The sequence below is a fragment of the Spodoptera frugiperda genome, chromosome 31, assembly GCF_023101765.2.
Source record: "Spodoptera frugiperda isolate SF20-4 chromosome 31, AGI-APGP_CSIRO_Sfru_2.0, whole genome shotgun sequence".
Classification (NCBI taxonomy): Eukaryota; Metazoa; Arthropoda; class Insecta; order Lepidoptera; family Noctuidae; genus Spodoptera; species Spodoptera frugiperda.
In genome coordinates this window covers 5183719-5207615 of record NC_064242.1, presented here as the reverse complement: position 1 = coordinate 5207615, position 23897 = coordinate 5183719, and the positions used below count along the sequence as shown (strand labels likewise).

Below are 23897 nucleotides of genomic sequence, written 5' to 3'. Positions count from 1 at the left end.
CGTGCAATATCCCAGAATACGGTCGTAGGCGCAGGCAGGCTGGCGCATTCACGTCGCGAACATTTTGTGGAACGGATTAGTGGCTAGCGTTCCGTGAAAACCAGGCTTCACATTGGCAAAGAGTTGGCCAAATTTATGCAATAGATATAAAGAACTTGTTTCTATTTACATAAGCGAACTGCATAGACGCGAGGGTCAGCGTACTTAGTTCGCTCCAGGTTTTAGTGGTCTTCGCCGTTTGCGCGGTTCGATCGAAAGTGTTAGTATGTGTGACAGGAGATATGTTTTGGTTTTCGTTCTGGTGTCGGCGGCGTCTTTCGTCAGCGACTGTACGGCGAAGTTCGCACGTGAGTTTTTTTTGTTCTGTTTGGCAATATTTGTGCCGCGAGTTGCGGTTGAATTGTTTGCGGATTTCTATTAGTTTATCGTATCTGTAATGTAATTTGTTGTGTTAATCTAGTTTGTAAATATTTTAGATTTGCTACAGATACTTACATTAATGTTTAAATTATTATTGTGCTTGTGAGTCCCAATTAATTGTCATAAGACAAATTTTAAGATCTACGTGAATGTACAAACCCCATAATACATAAACATCTTTCAAGGATCACTGAATTTTCAATGTCCGTATATTTTGTATACTATTTCAGTATCCAAAATATAGTGTAGCGCAAATGACCTTGAAAACCGATAAAAAACTATACAGGTGTGAATGACTCTTAGGTTTTCTTTTATTACTACCCCTTAGCCTTAACCAATTTAAATACAATATTGGACTATCTAATTACTCTTAGTATCTAAGTGGAAACTATCGTTTTCTTTTCTTCTCCTCTAATAATATCTTCTGATTTATTTCGTTGCGGGATCCAAGACAGTCATTCATGTCCCTGGGACGCGCCGGACTTCAATGTTCCGGTGTTTTCATGGTTGTATCTACTGTAGATCCTGGCTTACAGGAGTTGCAGCGGTGTGGGAGGTTGTGGCGGGCTTGTCCCATAAAACCTATCTAACTACTCTTAGTTAATGGCTGAGAATGGTTTGTGGCTGATAAAACGATAGATTCCTTCTTACAGGGGGTAAATGAGTAATATAAAGAGTAATGAAACATTAAAACATCTGTTAAACATTTTAATATCTTACAATTAATATGATTAAATATCAGTTAATAATAAAATTCCCAAGTGAGTGAATCAAGAATTTTTAACTCTATTTCTTCTATCGATGCGTATTTCTAGCAGAAATATGCCGGAAAGCGACGAGGTTCATTAATTTCAAATAAACCCTCACTGTTATTAGGTAGTATCTAATAGTGCTTGATATTGTCGAAGATCTTCTAATTTTTAAAATTTAATTTGTTTAAGTGCCTTTCAATGAAAAAATAGCAGCAATGTTGTAGCGAAACATTAGGTTCCAATGACTTTTCTGAAGTCAATTGAACGATTCCCAATTCTTTCAATTAATGCTCCTTGATCGCAATAAAGTCGACATCCCTAAAGAAAAAAATAAGCATACATTCATATTATACTACGAGTACATTGTAAATTGAATCTTAATCTAATAACATAACGATTAATGTGAAATCGATTTAGAAATTTTCGTCTATCCTTGCGAGGAACATTATCTTTACCAAGGTCAAAAGGAAGTCGGAGGAAGTTCAGTAGTTAACTAAATACCTCCTTCTATTTGCCCTCATTCTGAGTAAACTGCGTTTAGATATTACATTAAATCAAACCTTGGATTAACTTTATTAGAAAGCCTTAGATTGAGTAAGTTGCTTTATTGACTGGCTGACTGGCTGACTATTTAGTCATCGTGGGTGACTACGGAGCATGACTACGGGTTTCCTTGGGTAGTCAATGTTGCTGTGATTTCGGTTCGGTTTCGTGATTTTCGATGTAAATCCTATCACTTTTACAATATTAATCTTGTGTAAGAAAATCAGAATGGCATGTGCTCAGTTTAACGAGGTAGTTTGTTATTACACAAAATATTGCAATTTACCTACGTTCTACCAACATAATTGTGATGCTCAAACCACCTGCCAAGCGTTGCCATTGTGGATGTATGTATGTAGAAGAGACCTATAACTCTATACTGGACTACCACAGGCAATTAATTGTTCTCGGTCATTTCTGTGAATTCCCTCTGAAATTCTCCTACTAGACTATCACAGGCTATTGACTTTTCTCGATCATTTCTCTGAATTCTCTTTGGGATTCTGGTACCTATCACATTTCAATATACAACTGACAATACGCGACCAGCAAATAACAGGCTCCTTTACTATATGGTTCAATGGTTCTTAGATAATCGAAACACCTCATAACAAACTTCACACCTTCGTTAAGCTAATATTGGTTTAGGTTCAATAGCAAATGGCTCGGCCGTGGCACAAAGAGGTAATTCTGTTAACCTACAATGTACAAACGCATATAGAACTATCCCAACACGTCAAGTTCTTTCAAAAGATTTTCAACTTTATCCCTATGCCATAAGGTTACAATTCTAATAAGATTTTTTGGGGAATTGGTTTAGCTTGATGTGCTCGTTTACAAGGGTTAGGTAAAGGGTAAACTTGGCCTGAATTTGTCTAATATAAGGTCAAGTGCGTGAGATGTGATATTTTGTCATCTATGTCCGGTTGGAAGACAGGTGTCTTCATATACAGTAGTAGTAATATGTTATTCTGACCAACCAAAAAAAAAATGGTTACATCCATTATTTGTTTTTGGTAATTGAATACCAAAATAAAAAAATATTTATAAATTATTGTTCGATATTCCGAGCCATCATCGGCCTTTGAAGTCGTATCTAAGGAGTATAATCTTTACGTTTCACAAGCAGGTTTAAGATTACACTTAAAACGGTTTTATTCAGTATTCTATCAAAAAAAAAAAAAGTTGACACAAATCTAAACCAGCCTAAAATAAATAAAATTTAATGACTTTAAAAAAATTAGAGGTATACATATTTATTTTTTCTTGAACACCCATGTATTTGACAGCGCCTGCTGAGTTAGACATTGCCAATCAAGTTACAGTAATTATTTATTTTAAATCAACTGAAGTTTCAATTACAACACGCTTCATCATATTATATTTTGGAAGCAGATGTCAATTTCATACATTTTGATTAATTCCATGATTATATTGAAACGTACTAGGGTTTGTTTACTCAATTATTACTTAGAATATTGAAAAATAATATTTTAATCAATGCTTCTATTAAAATTTTTTGTCGTATAAGCCGGTAAACGAGCAGACGGATCACCGGATGGTAAGCAATCGCCGCTGCTCATGGACACCCGAAACACCAGAGGCGTTATATACAAGTGCTTTCCCGGCCTTTTGGGAGTTAGGAATTTAAATGTTGTTGGGGAATTGGGGATTGGGAAGATGGGGAAACGGAGTAATTAGGGATAACTCACTCACACAACGATACACAACGCAAGCGTTCGTTGTTTCACGTCGTTTTTCTGTGAGGCCGTGTTATCTGTTATCGCTTCGGTCAAGTCGGCCCATTGGTGCCGGCTATGGCTCTCCCACATTTACATTTTATATTATTACTATATTATGTTACATACTATAATATATAAAATTAAGATAAAGGAACGCATTATAATTCTGTACCCAGTTTGCCATTTTTTGAAATTTCGAGTAGTCACTTTTACACTCACATTGATTATCGTAATATTGTGTCTCGACAAATTAAAACTTCTAAACTACGATAGTAAAGCAATCAATGGGTAATCACCAATGACCTTGGCTAATTTGCATATTTTCACTTGACTAAACAAAGTATTATAAATAGCGTGGTCTGGTGAACCAACACAAATCCATGAGGTCAAGATTGTTTTAAATTGATGTCCAATACTAAATTTTTCTTTTTTTATTTGTAAGAAAAATAATTCCTCAATATCAAATCGATTTTCGTGTTCATAGGCTGTTGAAGGATGAATTTACAAGAACATAATGATTAATGAATATTGTTTGTCAAAAAAAGGGCAAAAAAGACTAAATGTATCTATGCGTGTAACTCATAAACTGCTACGTGATTTTCGATACTATTTTTAGGCGAAATGGTAAATAAAAATACAATTTAAAAAAAAATCATCAGTCACGTAAGAAAGAAGTACAACTTTTGGCCTTTCTTGAATGAAATCATCAACATCTATAATGAATAAAAAAAAATACTGTAAAAGATATAATTAGCGAAACAACATTTGAAAAACATATTAGGCACACAATGACACAGTTATGTGTATAATAGGTAGGTAGATCCATATTTACATATTCAAAGAATATGTAAGCACGCAATATACATGTACAAACGTGCATATAATGTCCTTATGTAGGTATGACTAACAAAATTATATTGTAAAATAATTGCCAATAGAAAAAATATATCACAAATACCTTTTAATATAAATTGTTTTCAATCTCCTTTATTGGAATTTTTAATATGCAGAAATATTTTTTGACTGTTTTTGTATTTAGAACGACATTCGACCGAAATGAATAACCGATTTAAAATCTGTACATAAAGATCTATTGTTCGGCATTAGTTGTATGGAGTTTCTATAAAAAATACAATATCGATCAAAATATTTTGCATTAACATTAAACATAATAAAATAATGTTGTTACTTTCAAGTATTAAAAAAAAAACTCGACCCCAATCGAGACTCATGGTGAAGTACAACAAAATAGCCGTAAATCGTTGCGGTTAATCTCAGTACATTGCGTGCTGAACTGCACCACGTGCCGTTCCTCGGTTGTATTGTAAGTAAAGGTGCATAATAACCAGTTGGGTTGTGTCATAGAACTGGATCTGATAATTCCAGTTTCTATAACATTGGCTCCATTGCCCGAGTAACTGGATAGTCTAGTGTTGGAACTTTGTACTTTGATACTAGTTAAACTTCAGTGAGATTCTGTAAGTAATTATACGTCATAGTATTAGAGCTATCTTAAAGTTGCAGTTTTGTAGTAGAACATTAGAGATTAGGTGTTCTCTGAGTTTGAAGTTTGGTAACTCGTCCACAGATTTTGGTAAGGTAGGTAAAATAATTATGTAATAAATTAATTATTATGTTTTTTGACGTATTCACATAATTATTTATGACTAGGCACTGCTCGCGAATATGAGCCTCTAGCAGGGCATGAAACTAGTCGAGTTCGTCGTCGAATAAATACGTGATTAAGAAGAAAAACATAACAATTAATTTAGTATGTCTCACGAAAGTAATAATAATTATGTAATATATACAAAAAAAAATTAGTTTTGCCTTGTAGTTGGGGAACTAAAACCTGTATATGTAGGTTATTGTATACCTATACATAGCATGAGTGCTACAAACAATTCAAATTTCGATTCTGATCCGCCTCGGTTTTGATTTTTTTTTTACTATGAGCCTACCTTTAGATAACAAGCGCTAAGCGTCCGTTTTGTTTTCAGGTCATGTAGGTAGGTAGGTAGGTAGGTAGGTAGGCGTTCACATGCTAACGCGCGCTGAAATAAAATGTATGTAGTTGAAAATGCGCGCTTAGCGCTTGACATCTGAACATAGGGTTAAGTATATTTTTTTAATTTTCTATGTAAGTGGGCGTCAACAGCATTTATGTATGTTGCATGTCTAAAAACATTTTTATTGCATCAAGGTCATAACTGCAATTTATTTTCTTATCTGTGTAAGTAGGTGCGTTTATTTTCTAACATTATGTAATTTTTATGACAGAGATCAACAACTATGTTGGGTACCTAATTGTTTCTAAAGGTTGAGATATAAGTGGATGTGCACACGCTATATCTTAGGTAATAAGTGGACAAGACTGATTTATCTAGGTAATCTAAAGGTTATAAATTAATAATGTTCATAGTAAATTGAGAGGTGAAAGAATTCTGAAAGACTACAAGTTAGTAGGTCGATAGTGATATTCAATTTCGCATTATTGATTTTTTTATTAGACAATAATTTTTATTTGGGCTCTTGTACACTGTAGTGTTTAAAACACTCATTTTACAAACCTACAATGCTAGAAAATGTTTTTGAATAGTTCTATAGTTTTTATTTAGTCTATGTATGTTCATGTTATGTCTATTGTAGTCTGTAAATAAAATGCAGTCTGAATTGAATAGTTTAAACAACATCATTATTTTATTTATTCACTACATAACAGCACACAAAAAGCCATCCAAGTTATGTAATACCAATAATAAATCATAACCATGCAACGTATTTATAAAAAAAAATGTAAACTGTCAACCAAAGCGGCTTATGATGACAACACAAGAAAAAAAAATACACGAACAACGAAATTAGACAATGTTTGCACGAATCAGGTCAAGTTTAAGCATTAAAATGTCTACCGTACAAAGGCGTACCCATAAAGATTCGTATACACGGTGACACATCGACCTAAACAAAACAAGTTTATCTTGGTCTCGCTTTGTATGGTATCTTCATACATTCAACGGTCGCTTTATACTGGTTTGTTTCACTTGATGTGTAGTATCAAGGTATGCCCATAAAGGTTTGTACTTGGTGTGATGAAACACACAGATATGTAGGATTTACAAGTAATATACGTGTTTCCGTACATTGCACGTTTGTAATCAATGGCCCACGAGATATTAAGGGGATGTTGTTTTTTGCACATTTATTTTAACTAGTGGTCGCCTAGTGGTTGAAATTCAACCATATACGATTTAATTTACAATACCACTTAACATACGTTCAAGGATAATTTTTATTTAACTCAAACTCAAACAAACTCTTTTATAAAACTCTATTCATATGAGACGTCAATATCATCGCAATGTCTATCGATTTTGACGTTTTGTCAAACACGATCAGATACTATGCATGTGTGTGTAATGTTTTATTTATTAATTTAATGTACTTTATAAGCATTATTTTTGAAAAATATTAGCGTCCTGCACTTCTCCTACACATAAACTATAAGTGTACCAAATTTTATGTTCCTACGTCCGCGCAATTTTCGTAAAAAGCGGTCCAAAGTTTTTGCATCACGTATTAATATATAGATTTGTGCGACATAATAAAATTTGTTTATTTTATTTATTATTGAAATAATTTTGAAAATTATATGATATTTAACTATTTAAAACTTTGAAACGTACACGACAAAGAGGAAATTATCTGTCTTATCTTAAATCTAGGCACTATCCAGATTGTGTATTTTTCTAATATAATATTTAGGACATATATGTATATGTACTTTAAATTCATCCTGCTAAAACTATTCTTACAAATATTAAAAAACAATTATATCACTTTTGTTAGCGGCTTCGCCTGCGTTCCCCTAGAATAAAAAGTGGTCTATGTTTTTTTTTATGGAATAAGCAGGTAAACCTGATAACCTGATGGTAAGCAATCACTATTATATATGTGTTATTCCAGACAATATTCCCTGTTCTAAATTTTACCACGATCTCGTCAGTCATTTTGACGTGAAGGAGTAACAAACATACTATCTTTCGTATTTACAATATTAGTAGAATTGACAAAATTTTGTACCTTTGACGATTATTACTATTATACCAGAAAGTTATTTAAAATGATTGCTCGTTCTTACATTGCGTTTATTATGACAGTACGTGTCTCCAAGGTTTTACTGCGAAATACCATTTATGTATTTGATATTTAAACGAATCTTTTAACACGAATTCACTGTGGGGGTTTATTTTGTTGAAAAGAAAGTAAATATAACGTACGAAAAGGCATTTCATTGAAATGTGTCTTGTGTGAAATTATTATTTTAATCATTTGTATGTCATTAATGTATATCCATTAAATTGAAGGCAAACAGTCTTTTTATAATGCAACGTTGCAGAAAAAAATCTGTTAAAATATATTACCGCTTTGAGACATTTAATAATTACTTAAACTATTCCTTAGTAACTTTGATTTTGTATCGAAATTTAACCCATAGTTAAGTAAGCATTAAATGACTCAGTGAGTACAATGATTAATAATCTACAAAGTTAATGACAATATCATATAACCAAGAAAAGCATTAAATTGTATCCTTACATCAGAATATAATATTAAAAATTATATAAGCTTCCTCTCCTTATAGGACTTAGTCACAAACTCCACGCTTGCATCGCAGACTCGCAGTGCATCCCCTTAACAAATCGCGTGTGCCTATCACGAAACGACTGCAGTGTGGTGTTGCCTAACTATTCTGAATCAGTACCTTCACTCATTAGTGGAAGCGCTATTACTAAACATCGTAATATTTTATGATCCAAACTTTTCAATATCGTTTGCAATCATTTGTTTTACGTGTTTATTAGTGAGAATTGCCGACATAGAGTGTGTTTTAATCAGATGATGAATAGCATTGTTTAATGATTAACAAAATTCTTATCTAAATATCAAGCGCTAGTGGAAACATAGCATGATCTTGTACCTATGTATCTCGCATCTTAGCTTATGTTGACATGGCAAAGGTTGTAAAATGCAGTTTATTCAGGCCGTTTACGATGCGAACGCGCGCTAAACGCGCGTTAGCATGTGAACGTAAAATTTTGCTGTTGCATGTTGCATGCTTGCCATGTGAACAAAGACTTTTGTAAACATAATACATATACTTTAGCAATACATTAATGTTACTTAAACTTTGACTACATTTAGATTAAGCAGAAGCCATCACAATGTACAGAAGATTATGTATTAATTCAACTCCGAATTTATTTAGCATCAACGATTATGACCTCAAAAAAATTTACACTTTTCTTCTCTCCATCCACAGCCGACTTCATCCACCCTTGCAACAACACAGAGCCTGCATGTCTAATAAAAGCGACTCAAGATGCAATACCACAGTTCACCAAGGGTCTACCGGACTTAGGAGTACCATCACTGGACCCCTTCGTCATCGACGAGCTGCCCATACAACTGCCTGGTATCAAGGTCACGTTTTACGACGGAAAAGCAACAGGACTGAGAAAATGCCAAGTTTTGAATGTCGAGTAAGTTGCAATTGTTTAATTTTTACTTTATAGCTGATTTGTTGCAAGTCTGACTGCGTATCGGCTTGAAATGTATTTCGGAAATAAAACCCTACTGAAAATAAACCAACAAATCCATGCAATAGAACGAATCCTAAGTTAAAAATAGATATTTTCTCTTGTATTTTACTTTATAAATAGAACATTAAACGATTAAAAAATATAAAACAAAATTTTAAGTCTTCTACGCTACTAATTTGCATATTAAAATTTAAACAGCAGATTGGCCAGGTATACAAAATAACAAAACAATGGAAATACACAAAACCTTTTCTATGCAAGGATTTAGAGAAAATTGTTCAGAACTCTTGCCCTGTGCCCTGAATCACATTTGAACAAAGAAACGATTATATCCGCTTCAAATGGCTCCAAAGCTTCGGAGATTATCTTTGAAATTCTTGCGAAGAGATGCTTTTGTCTACATAAAGATATTTGAAGGCCATGGTATGCCACAGCCATTAGCTTGCGTGCTTTTATATGAAAGCAGATCCCAGTATCATCAATTTGAGTAAAAATACAATATTCCGCCCATAACAGTAATTGCCCCTTGATTTGTTTCAGAAACATTTTCAAATGTCTCATCTTTAGGGTGTATAGGATCAAAAATGTTGATATTTAATTTTGTTGTTGTTGCAACGTCACGCCTTTTATTCCCGAAAGGGTAGGCAGAGGTGCACATTACGGCATGTAATGCCACTACACAATGTACACCCACTTTTCACCATTTGTGTAATTTAATTTTTCTTCGTGCTTATTAGTTTATCTTATGTAGTGGTACTAAATACTGTAAATACTCACAAAAACAAACTAATCTTAATTATTCTTAACCTTACACATCTTATAATTTAAACAAGATTATTTTGCTTAAAATATGTATCGGAAAATTGTAGGTAAAACAAAAGTCAATAGTTCTCTAGCACATAGCACATAGAAGTTTCAACATTAAGCTAAAGCTATAAGCTATAGTTTTAATCGTGTCGCTGCAAACAGCAAACAGTAAGAGTCTTTAAGTCTTACTATTGTTCGAAGTTGGTATTAAACTGGACTTGGGACGTAAAGTTCAGTGCAGTGGTATCGCGATGTAGGGGATTGTTACAGAGATCTGAGATAGTATGTCAGTATACTATTATAGAGAAAATAGAACAAAACAAACATAGTACCTGCATTTACAGATACTACAGATTAAATTGTATACAGGCATCGTATTATAAGCTACCTAGAATGGGTAATTTATAAGATCAGTTTAAGTTATATTTTAGTACAAATTGGAAATAAATATTTAGAAAATGTTGAAGGATTTTTTCTTAGTTTCTCATGGTTCTAACCAATAACCTCATTTTTTACAAAAGCAAATTATGTTTTTATTACATTAATATCAAATACTATTTACATTATTACCTTTAAGGATAACCTTAAAGCTATAACAAAAACCTTTATCAATGTCAAACACCACCATGGACCGACCGTGATGACAAGTCAGCCATTTTACAAACTACATACATACATACCTTCACGTCTCCCAAGGGATGGGCAGAGATAATGGATCACCAATTACTACGACTCTTACAAACTACTGTCAATTTAAACTAATTTACTTTTATCGCACGTCGCAATCATAACACTACTTAAAAGTAGCGCTTACCTAACGCAGTGATTACTGTGAAAACGTTGCCACACCACAATAATGCGGTTCTTTCTCACGCCAGCTGTGTGTTGTCGAAACCCTTTGTTTTCGGTACTAAATATATGATTGACAAAAGGGCCTTCAAGGATAACAATTTTGTATGACAGTTTATTACTGTTTTACTAATATGTCAAGCAAAAATGACATGGTGGTGTATAGTTTGTTAGTCAATTATTTGAGCTGAACATGGTAAAATACCCACCTTTACTTTTTTTAAACGTTGGATTAAACACTAGGACTTATTCCTGTGTCGTGTGTGCAAATAAACATACAAGTTCACATACACATGACATCCAGACCCGAAACAATTATTGTGGATCAAACAAAGAGTTGTTCCGTGCGGTAATTGAACCCGCTACACGTTGCGCGGCAGCCGGTTGCCCTGTCACTGCGCCAACCGTGCAGTCAACATTAAAATCTATCAACACAGGATTACCCATAATTTTTATCCGTATTAAATTCCTCATAATCAGAATACAGTAAAATCCTTTTACAAGCCTTTAACAAAACAAACTATGTTGTTCAAAGAAATTTTTGAGAAACTAGAAATATTTAGAGAATCGACCCTTCAAACATTGCTCAAATCTTCTAAGAAAAGGGCTTGGCATCTAAAGATTTAGAAGATACTGACACTTCCCAACCTTTTCAAGGATAGACGAAAGAAAATTTATAAGTAGGTACAACTGAGCCTTTCTGGAACGTTGTATGAAGCTGTTGTCGTCGAGTAAAAGGGTATGACATATCTAAATTGTTTTCCCTATTGTTATATGGCTGAAGGTTTTGAGATGTGAGATAAAAAGGCTTACGCAAACATTGTGTTTGAAAATGATGAATACAGTTGTTTAAAACTTTTGCTTCGTCAAATTTTATCGTGTGTGCGAAAAGGTTTGTTACAAATTGTTGGGAAAATATGACAAAGGTTTGGAAAAACAGATAATATGTTGATGAATAAATTAGTAATTTATGTTCATTTAGAGTTAAGACAAATAAAACTAAACTAATGGTGACAATACTGAGTTTGTTTCGGCATTTCTTCTCAGAGTAGTCGGATAGGAAATGCCGGCCTCATCTAGCTATTTGAAATATTGACGTGTAAAAGTGTTATTTTATAATCTATTTACAGAAATAAATATCATTTATCATTTATCATTTATCATTTAATTATTTTTCTCTGGACCTGTTTCCAAATGTATTAATTAGATCAACTGCCATCTGCACTCCATTATTTGCTAAGAATAATACTGATGATTCTGTAATCAGATATTATGTAATGACAAAATGCCACCAAAAAATCTTTAAACCTACAATTTTATACTTTGTATTTTTCAGGGCTTACCTAGAGAAGAATATATTCAACTTGGACGTGCGATGCAATATAACGATCAAGGGCAAATACACAGCGGTGGGAAGGCTACTGCTGTTCCCGATCAACGGTGAAGGTGACTCTAAAATCAAAATAGGTGAGTACACATAGATATGATTTGAAATACTTAAGTATTTACAAAATCTGTATTTTTCTGACAACGTATAAGTTTAAGTCCGATGTTGAAAAAAGGTCTCCCCCTTAGTCCTTCACGTAGAAGTCCAAGCCGCTAACTGCATCCACTGGCTTCCCGCGAATCTAATGATGTCGCTCCACCTAGTGGGAGGTCTGCCCACGTTACGTCTTCCTTTGCGTCAGTCCAACTCCGTCTTAAAACGTAGTTTCCAATTAACTGATTCATTCATAGTTTCACTTTTGTTTGCTACTTACTGTTTATCCTTGACAAGAACCATTAGATACCTAAAAGTTAAAATCAATAACTAAAATAAAAAGGAAGTACTCTCAAAATTACATCAACGACACGAGTAAAGGACGAATAGTCGAACATATTTTTTGTTACCAAACATTCCTTGAATCACAATTCAAACCACACACGCAACATGGAAATAAATAGCAAATATCAATGTATTTTATAAGCGGATACAATGCCAACTCGCGCTGAAATAGAAATCGTGTGTTCGGAATATTTAATATTGAAAGTTGTTGCGTTAGCGCATTTAGTTCGTGATTTCATGGAAAAAGCAATTAGTTATTATACACATACGTAATTACATACACATTTAATTTCTGCTCTGAACTATTTTCGATTAATAAAACACCAGTTATTCCTAAAAAAATAAACTGCATTTGTACTTGCATTCATATTGGGTTTGAAAGGTTATATTATTAGTTTCACAATACCTTACTACTACTACTACCTTACCGATCTCCTGGTGCCACTTGGACGTCGACTTCAGGGACACACTGTATAAATCACATTAAGAATTCAAAATGCCATCGTTCTCCTATGACCGAAAGCCTATCTATGGACCATTTTCAACCATCCCAATCATCTTCATGTATCACAAGGCTTTATTAAAATGTAAAATATTAATAATACAAAAGTACATACTTGAAACTACATCGTTCAAGGATATGAAGTAACTGCTTTGCCCTTAAGTCTCGTTCTCACGGGAAGTTGAGAAATCCCTTTCTTGATGCTCACTGACGCAGCCCAAGGAACTCTTGTGCAAAATTTCATGCTTTTGGACACATCGGTTAAGGTTGCTGGTTGTTCATTTCAATGATGTTTATGTGTATGTTCCCAAGTTTTTAGGGTTCCGTAGCCAAATGGCAAAAAACGGAACCCTTATAGATTCGTCATGTCTGTCTGTCTGTCTGTCTGTCCGTCCGTATGTCACAGCCATTTATTTCCGAAACTGTTGGGCCTACATAGTTAAAACGGTTTTTAATTTTACATGATGCAGTTGTAGGAATAGGAATCAGTATGAGAATAAATCCGATCTCTCGAGAAACGTTCAGGGAAAAACATATCGCAAATCTGCCTTGAGCCCGCGTAGTGATCAATACTCATTCCTTTTCCGGGTGGGAAGAGGCCTTAGCCTAGTGGTGGGACTCTAATATTCTGATGATGATGATGTTTTTTTATTTTCCATTTCCCATTTTATTTTCAATTTTAAATATCCCATTACGCTAATTAAAAACTCTATTAACACGTTAACCGCCACGTCGGACACTGGTGACCGACGCTTAAGGGAGGATTTGCCTTCAACAGTTCTCGGATCGGAGGATCAGTCTTCTTTCGGCAGTTAATACTTTAATTTTGTATTTTGCTTTCTTAATCATTTTTCATAAACTTATTCCAGTGAACTCAATCATCAAACTGAACATCAACACGAAGTACTTCAAGGACGCTGACGGTCGTGATCACTTCGGGATCAAGAGCTATAAGTACACGTTCGATTACGGCGAGAGAATCATTTATACGATCAACAACCTCTTCAAAGGCAACCCTGAATTAAGTAAGTACTAGGCTTCACCTATAAAGGTGCCCTGGAAACCCTAAATATGTTTACCTAAAATTCTGCAATTTTGTGGTCTGCTCACTTAGTATGTTATGGAAGGAAATTAGAATTTTAATTAATCTGTTACATTTGTGTACAAAAATATTTAAAAAACAAAAAATACTTTTTTGTATGAGAAAAAAGAAAAAATATTTTTATATGTGGTAAAATGCTCCACGTACATTTGTAAAGTACTACGAGTACCAAACACAAAGTTTTTAAAATACTCAGGACTCATTTTAAATAGGAAATTAAATTCAAAGTGCCAAGCAAAATTAAATGTCATAATTAAGGACGCGTTCTCAAATCTGACGTAAATAAGCTATTTTTCAGTACATATTACGACCAAAAGAAACTTAACTGAACATAACTAACAATTACAATAGATAGATCACTTCTTTATCTCCAAAATATTGATTTGTAATGTGAAAAAAGTTATATTTTATTATTGCAAACACGATTTTTCTTTACCTCTTCACACAAAATTGACAAAAAAGGGTTGAGTTTAGGAACATTTTACTGCTACTACACGCATAACTCTGAATCTCAAAAAAATATCCCGGTGAAGCAGACATAATCAAAAATTATACTATGGGAAAAAATTACGAAAATATTTCAAATTGTCTCGGAAATAAATAAAAGTTCCCGTTTAATTTTTTCTCCTATTTTGCTGTCAGACATCAACTTTAAAGTGTAGCAATAAGGGTTATTTTATTTGTTTACTATTTAGATTTATTGGATAGAAAATGTCAAATGAAATTTCAGTCTGCGCTCGAGCGCTGTCGTGGGTGGACGCTGCGTCGCCTGTTACAAAAAATGGCCTTGAAAAAGATCGCTGTACGAGTACAAAATATTTGATATTATACTTCACAAACCAATCTTGATATTTTTACCGACTTCACAAAAAGGAGGAGGTACTATGTTCGGCTGTTTGTATGTTTTTTTTACACATTCTGTACGAGCAACACTTTACTGAATATAGAATGTTTCGTTATATTATTTATGAGGTTAAATCAAAATCCAAGATGGCGCCGACAAGATTTGCCAACTTTCCATCATGGGTGTCATTTTCATGGTTTTTGGGGTCGCTTATAGCGAATATGGAGTCAAAATCAAAATCCAAGATGGCGCCGACAAGATTTGCCAACTTTCCAACATGGGTGTCATTTTCATGGTTTTTGGGGTCGCTTATAGCGAATATGGAGTCAAAATCAAAATCCAAGATGGCGCCGACTAGATTTGCCAACTTTCCATCATGGGTGTCATTTTCATGGTTTTTGGGGTCGCTTATAGCGAATATGGAGTCAAAATCAAAATCCAAGATGGCGCCGACAAGATTTGCCAACTTTCCACCATGGGTGTCATTTTCATGGTTTTTGGGGTCGCTTATAGCGAATATGGAGTCAAAATCAAAATCCAAGATGGCGCCGACAAGATTTGCCAACTTTCCAACATGGGTGTCATTTTCATGGTTTTTGGGGTCGCTTATAGCGAATATGGAGTCAAAATCAAAATCCAAGATGGCGCCGACAAGATTTGCCAACTTTCCACCATGGGTGTCATTTTCATGGTTTTTGGGGTCGCTTATAGCGAATATGGAGTCAAAATCAAAATCCAAGATGGCGCCGACAAGATTTGCCAACTTTCCAACATGGGTGTCATTTTCATGGTTTTTGGGGTCGCTTATAGCGAATATGGAGTCAAAATCAAAATCCAAGATGGCGCCGACTAGATTTGCCAACTTTCCATCATGGGTGTCATTTTCGTGGTTTTTGGGGTCGCTTATAGCGAATATGGAGTCAAAATCAAAATCCAAGATGGCGCCGACAAGATTTGCCAACTTTCCAACATGGGTGTCATTTTCATGGTTTTTGGGGTCGCTTATAACGAATATAAAGTGAAAATCTAAGTTCAAGATGGCGCCGACATAAATATATAAATGACCATGCCAGATCCTGCCCCACTTAATTTCATCAATGTACAAAAAATGTAAATTAATCAAAATTATGCAATGAAAATAAGACCCTTGGTTACTTAATTATTATTCTGATAAACTTGCGGATAAAAATTAGGAAATAAAAAGAATTTTAAAAACCCAAGGCCTATTTCCTGTATTTATCGCGACCCTCTGCGTTTCTTAGTACGCTTGCACAAGGAACAAAACGAGTAATTCAATAAAAAAAAGATTTATTAATGTAATGTGTACGAATTTTAATATGAATTTGGTTTTAATACATACTGCTAGTTAATTTTTTTTTATAATATATATTATAATGAATGCATATTATAATTATGATTTCGTGTTTGAACGTTAGTGATTAGATGTAACGAAACCTCATTGGCGTGCGTGTGTCATTATGTCCAAAAAGTCATTATTTGACATTCGCTCTGTCTGTTCTGTTTACATTGTTGTTTCGTTATGATTATGAATTAAAGTAGGATTACTAAAGGTGATATTGGTGATGAGTGATGACATTCCTTCCTTTCATAGCTAAACACCCTATGATAGCATTGTAATTTAATTATTTCTACCATTATAACTGCAATTAACCTAACCTAAATGTAATATTTTGTACTTAGATTCATATAGAAACCGCAAGATCTAAAGGCTTTTAATCATGTTTTTAGTTATCACTAATAGAGCAGCAATAGAATGCTACATTTGGCATGTCTGTACACTATATTTTTTTGGTGGGACAAAGCTCTATAGAGATTCTGGCATTGTCATTTTTCGACATGAGTGTCATTGTTGTGGTTTTTGGGGTCGCTAATATCGAATACGGAGTGAATCATTCGATTTTATAAAAATTGTCTTCTTCCGGAATTAATTGACCCAAGACAGGCAAGAAATATGAATTTACGGGCTCATTCCTCGCATATTCAAACAAATATCGTGAAAATAAAGAATTGATGTTTAATTTATATTATGTATTTTCTTTGTTTGTTCCACCCAGGTCTTGTCACGTTCGTTACCATAATTGTTTTTTTTTTTATCTTGGCGACCCCGAAAACCATTGATATAAAACCATAATAAAATATACAATGTGATAGGGGTGAGACTTCTAACCCGTTAAGGCTGAGTTCTACATCTAATTTTATCGACAAAAGTCGGGGGTCGAAGGGGTCGAATCCCCTCCCCCTTAAAATTATGGCAATTTTAATATTTTTTTTACTTTTTTTGATATCAAAGGTTGTATGCGTCGTAGAAACAAAAAAAAACGACAAACGGTAGCTAATAACCTTGGCTAACTAATTCATTACTTTTTTCAAATGTTTGATAATGTTTTGGTGAGAAAAAAATCATTTGTGAATTATTTTTACCGAAAAAATCACAATTTTTCAATATTTTCAATTAGGGGTTCAACCCCCATATTATTTTTTTTGTCGATAAAATTAGATGTAGTACTCAGCCTTAACGGGTTAGAAGTCCCACCCCTATCACATTGTAGATTAAAAAACTTAAAAACATGTTTTTGTGATGAACCGAACAAAATAATTTTAATATTAATACTAACAGTAGGCGGAAAATTTAGTATTGTTATGAGAATAATTAGTATAAAAGATATGGCGAAAAAGTGCTCATCACGCTAAATATCTTTTCTTGAAAGTATATTCAAATCTCTTCAGGTTCGGCTGGGCTGGAGTCCATGTCAGGGATTCTACATCCTCGATTTTCGTATGGCGCTAAAATGTGCTCATCACGCTGAACAACTTTTCTTTAGATAGTATATTCATATAAAGTGCTCATCACGCTAAATATCTTTTCTTGAAAGTATATTCAAATCTCTTCAGGTTCGGCTGGGCTGGAGTCCATGTCAGGGATTCTACATCCTCGATTTTCGTATGGCGCTAAAATGTGCTCATCACGCTGAACAACTTTTCTTAAGATAGTATATTCATATCTCTTCAGGTTCATCTGGGCTGTTAAGTGTCCACGTCAGGGATTCCTGACCCTTGATTAATTTCTACGAGGTATTAATTTGCCACCGGTCCTTGATAAGTCTACAAAGTTTGAACGAAATCGGTCCGTTTAAAATGGGTAAAAATCGAGTTGGAAGAGGTCGGTTATATAGAAACATACAAACAAACACACATACATACATCCTTTACATATGAAACTAAATAAAAGCATGTAAAAAGTTAGTTTTGCGTTGGCACCATTTGATTTTTGATTTCGAACGCTTACTTTCCGAAAACTATGAAAATGACACCAATCGAATAATCCGAGCCCAAATTCGGCACTGAACGGAATTGAACAACAGATAACACAAAACATTTGAGTCTACGCACGCACTAAACAAAATAAAAATATTAAAAAAGAAAGTAAGAAAATATTCAAACTTTCAAAGTATCAAGTTCATTTTGTCATAATTTCCGCAGCTATCCGTGCGTATGTGTGTATTGTCGAGAGTCGTGTCAATGTAGTGATGCGATCCGATACCTGTCAATTATGAGAACGCGTCCTTAACTTATAGGGTTTTTCTTAGCACAGCTTATAAAACTCAAATGGGAGTTTGAGTTCAAGACTAATATCTAAGAGCATTCATTAAAGAAGTGGACTTTAAATTATAAAAATGGTATCATACCCCAAGAACTTCTGCCATTTTCTTTGCTACTATACATATAAATACACAGGAGTAATATTTCATTTATTTTTTAACTTTTTGCATAAGAATGCATATCGCCTGATGTTTTTAGAAGAGCAAGATTTTTTACTACGGATATTTTTTTCTAGTTTTCAATTGTAATTTTGCGTCATTGTTTGAGCAATTTAAGCTTAAAAACATTATGTATAAAAGTTTTATTTTTCCTACGTAGTGGCGTATTATTCAGAAGAAAATATACAAAAATAAGAAGATACTCATAATATAACATCAATAAAATAGCAGTTTTTCTCAATTCTCATAATACTTTTCTCATCTTTTCCAGGTAACACAGTACTACAGTTCCTGAATGAAAATTGGCGAATAGTCACAGAAGAATTCGGGCAACCAGTCGTGGACTATGCTTTGAATGTCACCGTAACAACGGCGAAAAAATTCTTTGACGCCGTACCATATGACGAATTGCTTTATGTGCCTATACCTAAGTATTAAAACGAGGTTCAATTATTAGACTTATTACTCTACAAAATCTTTTAAGATCTTGTATGTTTTTCTTAGTAAAATTTGAGAAAATTAATATTGATTTCGATTATGCGAAACGTATACCTATTTATAAGTAAAGAGCCTGAATTGCTTAGGTACTTTGTTGGTTATGTCAAATTTATATAGGAACAAAAAGTTGTGATATACTTTTTATTTAAAATTGTGAAAGTTTGTTTGTTTCGATGTTTGTCCGTCAATCACGCTAAAAATGAATTTTGATGGATAGGATACTCTTTATCCCACGGGAACACTGACAATGCCTCTGGCTAAAGCTAGTAAGTTATTTAACACAGAGATGTGTCCGTATACTAATGGGCCAATGTACTCAGATAAACGAAAATTTTATTTTACACGCAAATACAAATGTATATTTGAAATAACTTATTATTCACAGCAATTCCTTTTATGTTTATTTACGAACTAAAATTTGTTTTATCAAACCATTTTACCAAATAATTTGTATTCTAAATCCCTAACTAATTATAATCTTCGCTTATTTTGTTTTGTTTCATGTACAAACAAAAGAAAAACACCTCCTATAATCTTTGTAAATAGTTTTTGTACATTTCGTTGTAAGTTTACACAGGTATTTACTTTGTTTAAAAAATTAAATTATTTTTACGGTTTACACCTTGACCTTAGATAATTTCGTCTTCTTTGCCCTTTTATGTCAAATTTAAATATATATTATTTTTACGTAGACTTCTTCTTGCCTAGACTTTTTCTTAAGACTAAAATGTAAGGTTACTATTAAGAACAAACTGTAATAAAGAAATGAGGCATAAAAAGAGCTTTAAAATTACAAATACTGTTGATACATATTAATATATGCGTAGGTTATGTCTTAAAGTATTACCATAATTAACCACCATATAAATATTGTACAGTAAAAGAAATAAAAACTATATATAAATCTGAACTGTAATATAAAAGTGTTAAGATTCAATATTACATAAGCTGATTTGTAATTAGATAGTTGTATTTTAAATAAAAAGTTTTTTATGTAATAACTAAGTCTATTTCATTGATGGTACTGGATAAACATTAGAGTGTAGATTACTGTGTGTAGTTATTGCTATTTGTTTTATTACAGGCGTCTATACAATGAAGTAAAGGTAGATTCTGTTTGGTTTGATATAAATGGTACGGTACCTGGAATTATATCTGATATTTGTTATGTTCTGATAGAAAGCTATCGACTCCGACTATTGACGCAACACTACAGGATTTTGGTAATTTGAATTTTGGTTTGGGCTGAATAAATAACGCTTGCGTTGTGTTCGTGAGGTTACCGAAAGCCCTATTATCCCCCTTCCCAATTCCCAACAATCCCTAAATTTCTCACCTCCAAAAGGCCGGTAAGGCACTTGTATATTTAGTGTTTCAGGTGTCCATGGGCAACGGTGACTGCTTACCATCAGGTGATACATCAGCTCGTTTACCGGATTATACCATAAAAAAAGGATTTTCCAGTACGTTGCCGTCCTCTCAGGAATTGAGAATAAAGTGCCTAAAAATTAGGACTAATTCTCACTTAATTAGGTTAACACATTGAACGCCGTGGTGGTCACCGGTGACCGAGGTTAGCGAAGGATTTGTCTTCAATAGTTTTCTATTGGCAATCAAAGACTTAAAGACACTCACTCACTGAATTGGTTTAGTTTTTGGTTTAAAAGTATAATTGATTTGATACCTGTATTTCCGAAAAACATTTTATAAACCCAAACAATCTCCTAATAAAATTACCAAAACTCCCTACAAACGTTTATCCGCTTGATACAAACTTTATATTCTGTTATGAATAATTTTGAAAACAAGAACATATGTGTTGGTATACCTACCGTGTAGTTTCGAAAACGCTTTGCATTTAGTTCCAACACTGATTGTGTGGTACAGGTCCTGAATGTATAACTAAGTGTGTCTCAATTAATTCCAATTCCTGGTATGCGCAAGAACACGAATTTAGATTGAATATAAATTTCATTTGTTTTTAGTGTGGATTTTGGTGGGAACAATTAATGTTAGTGGTTGATACAGTAAGTTTTCGAACAATAAGATTTTTTAAGTAAATTGCTTTATGTTCATACCAATCAGATATTTTAGGGAAAAAATGATTTCTGAACAAGATTTGATCCAAGGCGGACAGCAACAAGTTTTTCACATCGTTTGTTGCTATTGACGCAATTCTTCTAATTAAGTATACGACAAGCTAAAAAAAAAAAAAAACCGGCCAAGTGCGAGTCGGACTCGCCCATGAAGGGTTCCGTAGCAGCAAGTAGATGACATAATATAAAAGTTGTAAAATAACTTGGTTTTACATAGTGTTTGTATGAACGACAAAGTTATATTTGCGGTTTTTGAAAATGTTTTATTTCTTAAAAACTAATAATGATATCTCATTCAAACCAATTTTCGTTGTTAGTTTCTATTGAAATCTATAGCATATTTTTTTTCAGTTTTCTCACTCTCTTATTTTAAAAGTTAGAGGGGGGGGGGGACACACATTTTTCCACTTTGGAAGCGTCTAACTTTCAAACGATTGATTTTGACGATTTTTGGTTTTAGGAACCTTAATGTCTTTTTTAAAGACCTATCCATAGACACCCATCACGGATATGTTAGCTGAAAAAAATTTTTTTTTGAATCAGTCCCATGTATGGAGTGCCCCCTTTAATTTTTAAATTTATTCATTTTTATTCAAAATTCGAATAGCGGTTATCGAAATACACCATCCTACAAAGTTTCAACTATGTAGGCCCAACAGTTTCGGAAATAAACGGCTGTGACATACGGACGGACAGACAGACATGACGAATCTATAAGGGTTCCGTTTTTTGCCATTTGGCTACGGAACCCTAACAATGATGTGATTCCAGATTGATGTCATAAAGAAGCATCCACACTTAAGGAGTTTTGGATATCTTGCTCAGCAGTCACGGAGAGCATTGGATAATGAGCACCAGGGCAAATTCCTGTACAAAAAAATCCTAACATTTAGAAATAATGTAAGTAAGAGAAAATGATTACGCGTATGACTAGGGAATGCGAACAAGTCGGTGATATTTTTAGAAACGTTTCTCCTGAGAACAAAAATGTGACCTTTATTAAATTCTATGCGATCATAAAATAAGGTCCAGAGGTAAAAGTATTTTAGTTAAACTGTGCTTCCTATTACTCAGCTAAATAACAGAGATTTTGTTTCAAGATTTCCATGAAATATGAAACAGGACAATGAACGAATATTTATGAAAATTAACTGAAAATGTTAGAAACTGACAAGGGACTTTGTGTACCTTAATTCGTTGAAAATTTTCTTCTTACCGTGGTATTTTTAGTCCTAGTGATCACTCATGATAGAAAAAAATCGGTATTTATTGCAGGACCAGCGACGAAGTCTGTATTTTGTTGGAAGATAAATCAAAACGATATATTTTTTATCAAGTTGACTAACCCATTATCATCAAGTTTTTTTTAATCGAGTAACCGTAATCATATTTTTTTCCGAATGTCTAAAAACCTGTCAGTCGTTTAGCATGATTGGGTTATAAACTTTTTCTAACATTCAATCATCAATATTTTTTGTATCAATCAAATTACTGCCAATTAACCTCCTAATACTTATGAAGATATCTATGCATGCATATATGAATTATGGGATTGTATGTATTATGAGTTTACGATAAGAAAAAATCGTTCTCCTTTTTAAGATGTTCGCAATGCACCCGTGACTTCTTTAGCGTGTTAAGGTTGTTCTTAGTAGAAAATGGTCACTTCATCAGGTGATTCGTTTTTTTATGGAATAAGCTGATCACCTGATGGTAAGCAATCGCTGCCGCCCATAGACTCTTGAAACACCCGAGGTCCTTTTGGGGGTTAGAAATTTAAAGTTTGTTGGGGAATCGGGGATTGGGAAAATTGGGAAGGGTATTGAGTCTCCGGTAGCCTCACTCACACAACTCACTCTCTCATAATATTTGTTATGTAAAGATTATTTAATCTTTCCATTTCACGATTTTATTTTACTTCATCAAACTTGTGACTATTGCAATTTATGGATTTTCGCAAAAATGAAGTCAAGGGAAATAACTAGTATGATATAAGTAATAATACCTGTTTCCTCAAATCTCGCAAAACCTGTTATTTTGGTTCTGTAATTTTTGATTTGTTGCTTGTTTTTTCTTCAACATTGTATTATATAGGCATGTATGGGAACATAGATTAGATTATATGTAATTAAACATAACAAGGCGTAATCAAACTTGTTCCGAGTTCTGACCTTACTAGTGGAAATTGACAGATGAATTACTTTGATTTTGTAATTCAAGGAGCAAGAAGTAAAATTAGTAGGTTGGTGTTCGAAGGGTAATTTTCATACATACATACATACATAACGTCACGCCTTTTTATCCCCGAAGGGGTAGGCAGAGGTGCACATTACGGCACGTAATGCCGCTATGCAAGATCCATGAGGATTTCCACACGTTAAAAAAGGTAGTGAATTATTAATGTAGTCTTTTCAACATTTAATTAAGACTTTAATTCCATGCAATAAGGGTGAACTTATTACTATAATAGACAGCGCCCAATACTAAATGGAAAATATGGAAAAATCCTCCAATAATACTTGATCCAACTTGGCA

At 33.6% G+C, this 23897-nt stretch overlaps 1 protein-coding gene across 1 annotated transcript; it reads left to right on the top strand.

Annotated features, from left to right (window-relative positions):
- Positions 1 to 19378, top strand: LOC118276328 (circadian clock-controlled protein daywake). The gene is made up of 5 exons (XM_035594592.2): positions 1 to 347; positions 8781 to 9000; positions 12053 to 12183; positions 13913 to 14068; positions 19040 to 19378. The coding sequence occupies exons 1-5, from the start codon at positions 266 to 268 to the stop codon at positions 19204 to 19206; spliced, it is 756 nt and encodes a 251-aa protein (XP_035450485.2). The 5' UTR covers positions 1 to 265; the 3' UTR covers positions 19207 to 19378.
- The last annotated feature ends 4519 nt before the right edge of the window (positions 19379 to 23897 follow it).

Bases quoted from the DNA above. Each gene is read 5' to 3' on its own strand.
- LOC118276328 (XM_035594592.2), top strand. From the start codon at position 266: ATGTGTGACAGGAGATATGTTTTGGTTTTCGTTCTGGTGTCGGCGGCG. The intron at 348-8,780 runs GTGAGTTTTTTT...CTCCATCCACAG, and splicing joins CTGTACGGCGAAGTTCGCAC to CCGACTTCATCCACCCTTGC. The intron at 9,001-12,052 runs GTAAGTTGCAAT...TGTATTTTTCAG, and splicing joins TGCCAAGTTTTGAATGTCGA to GGCTTACCTAGAGAAGAATA.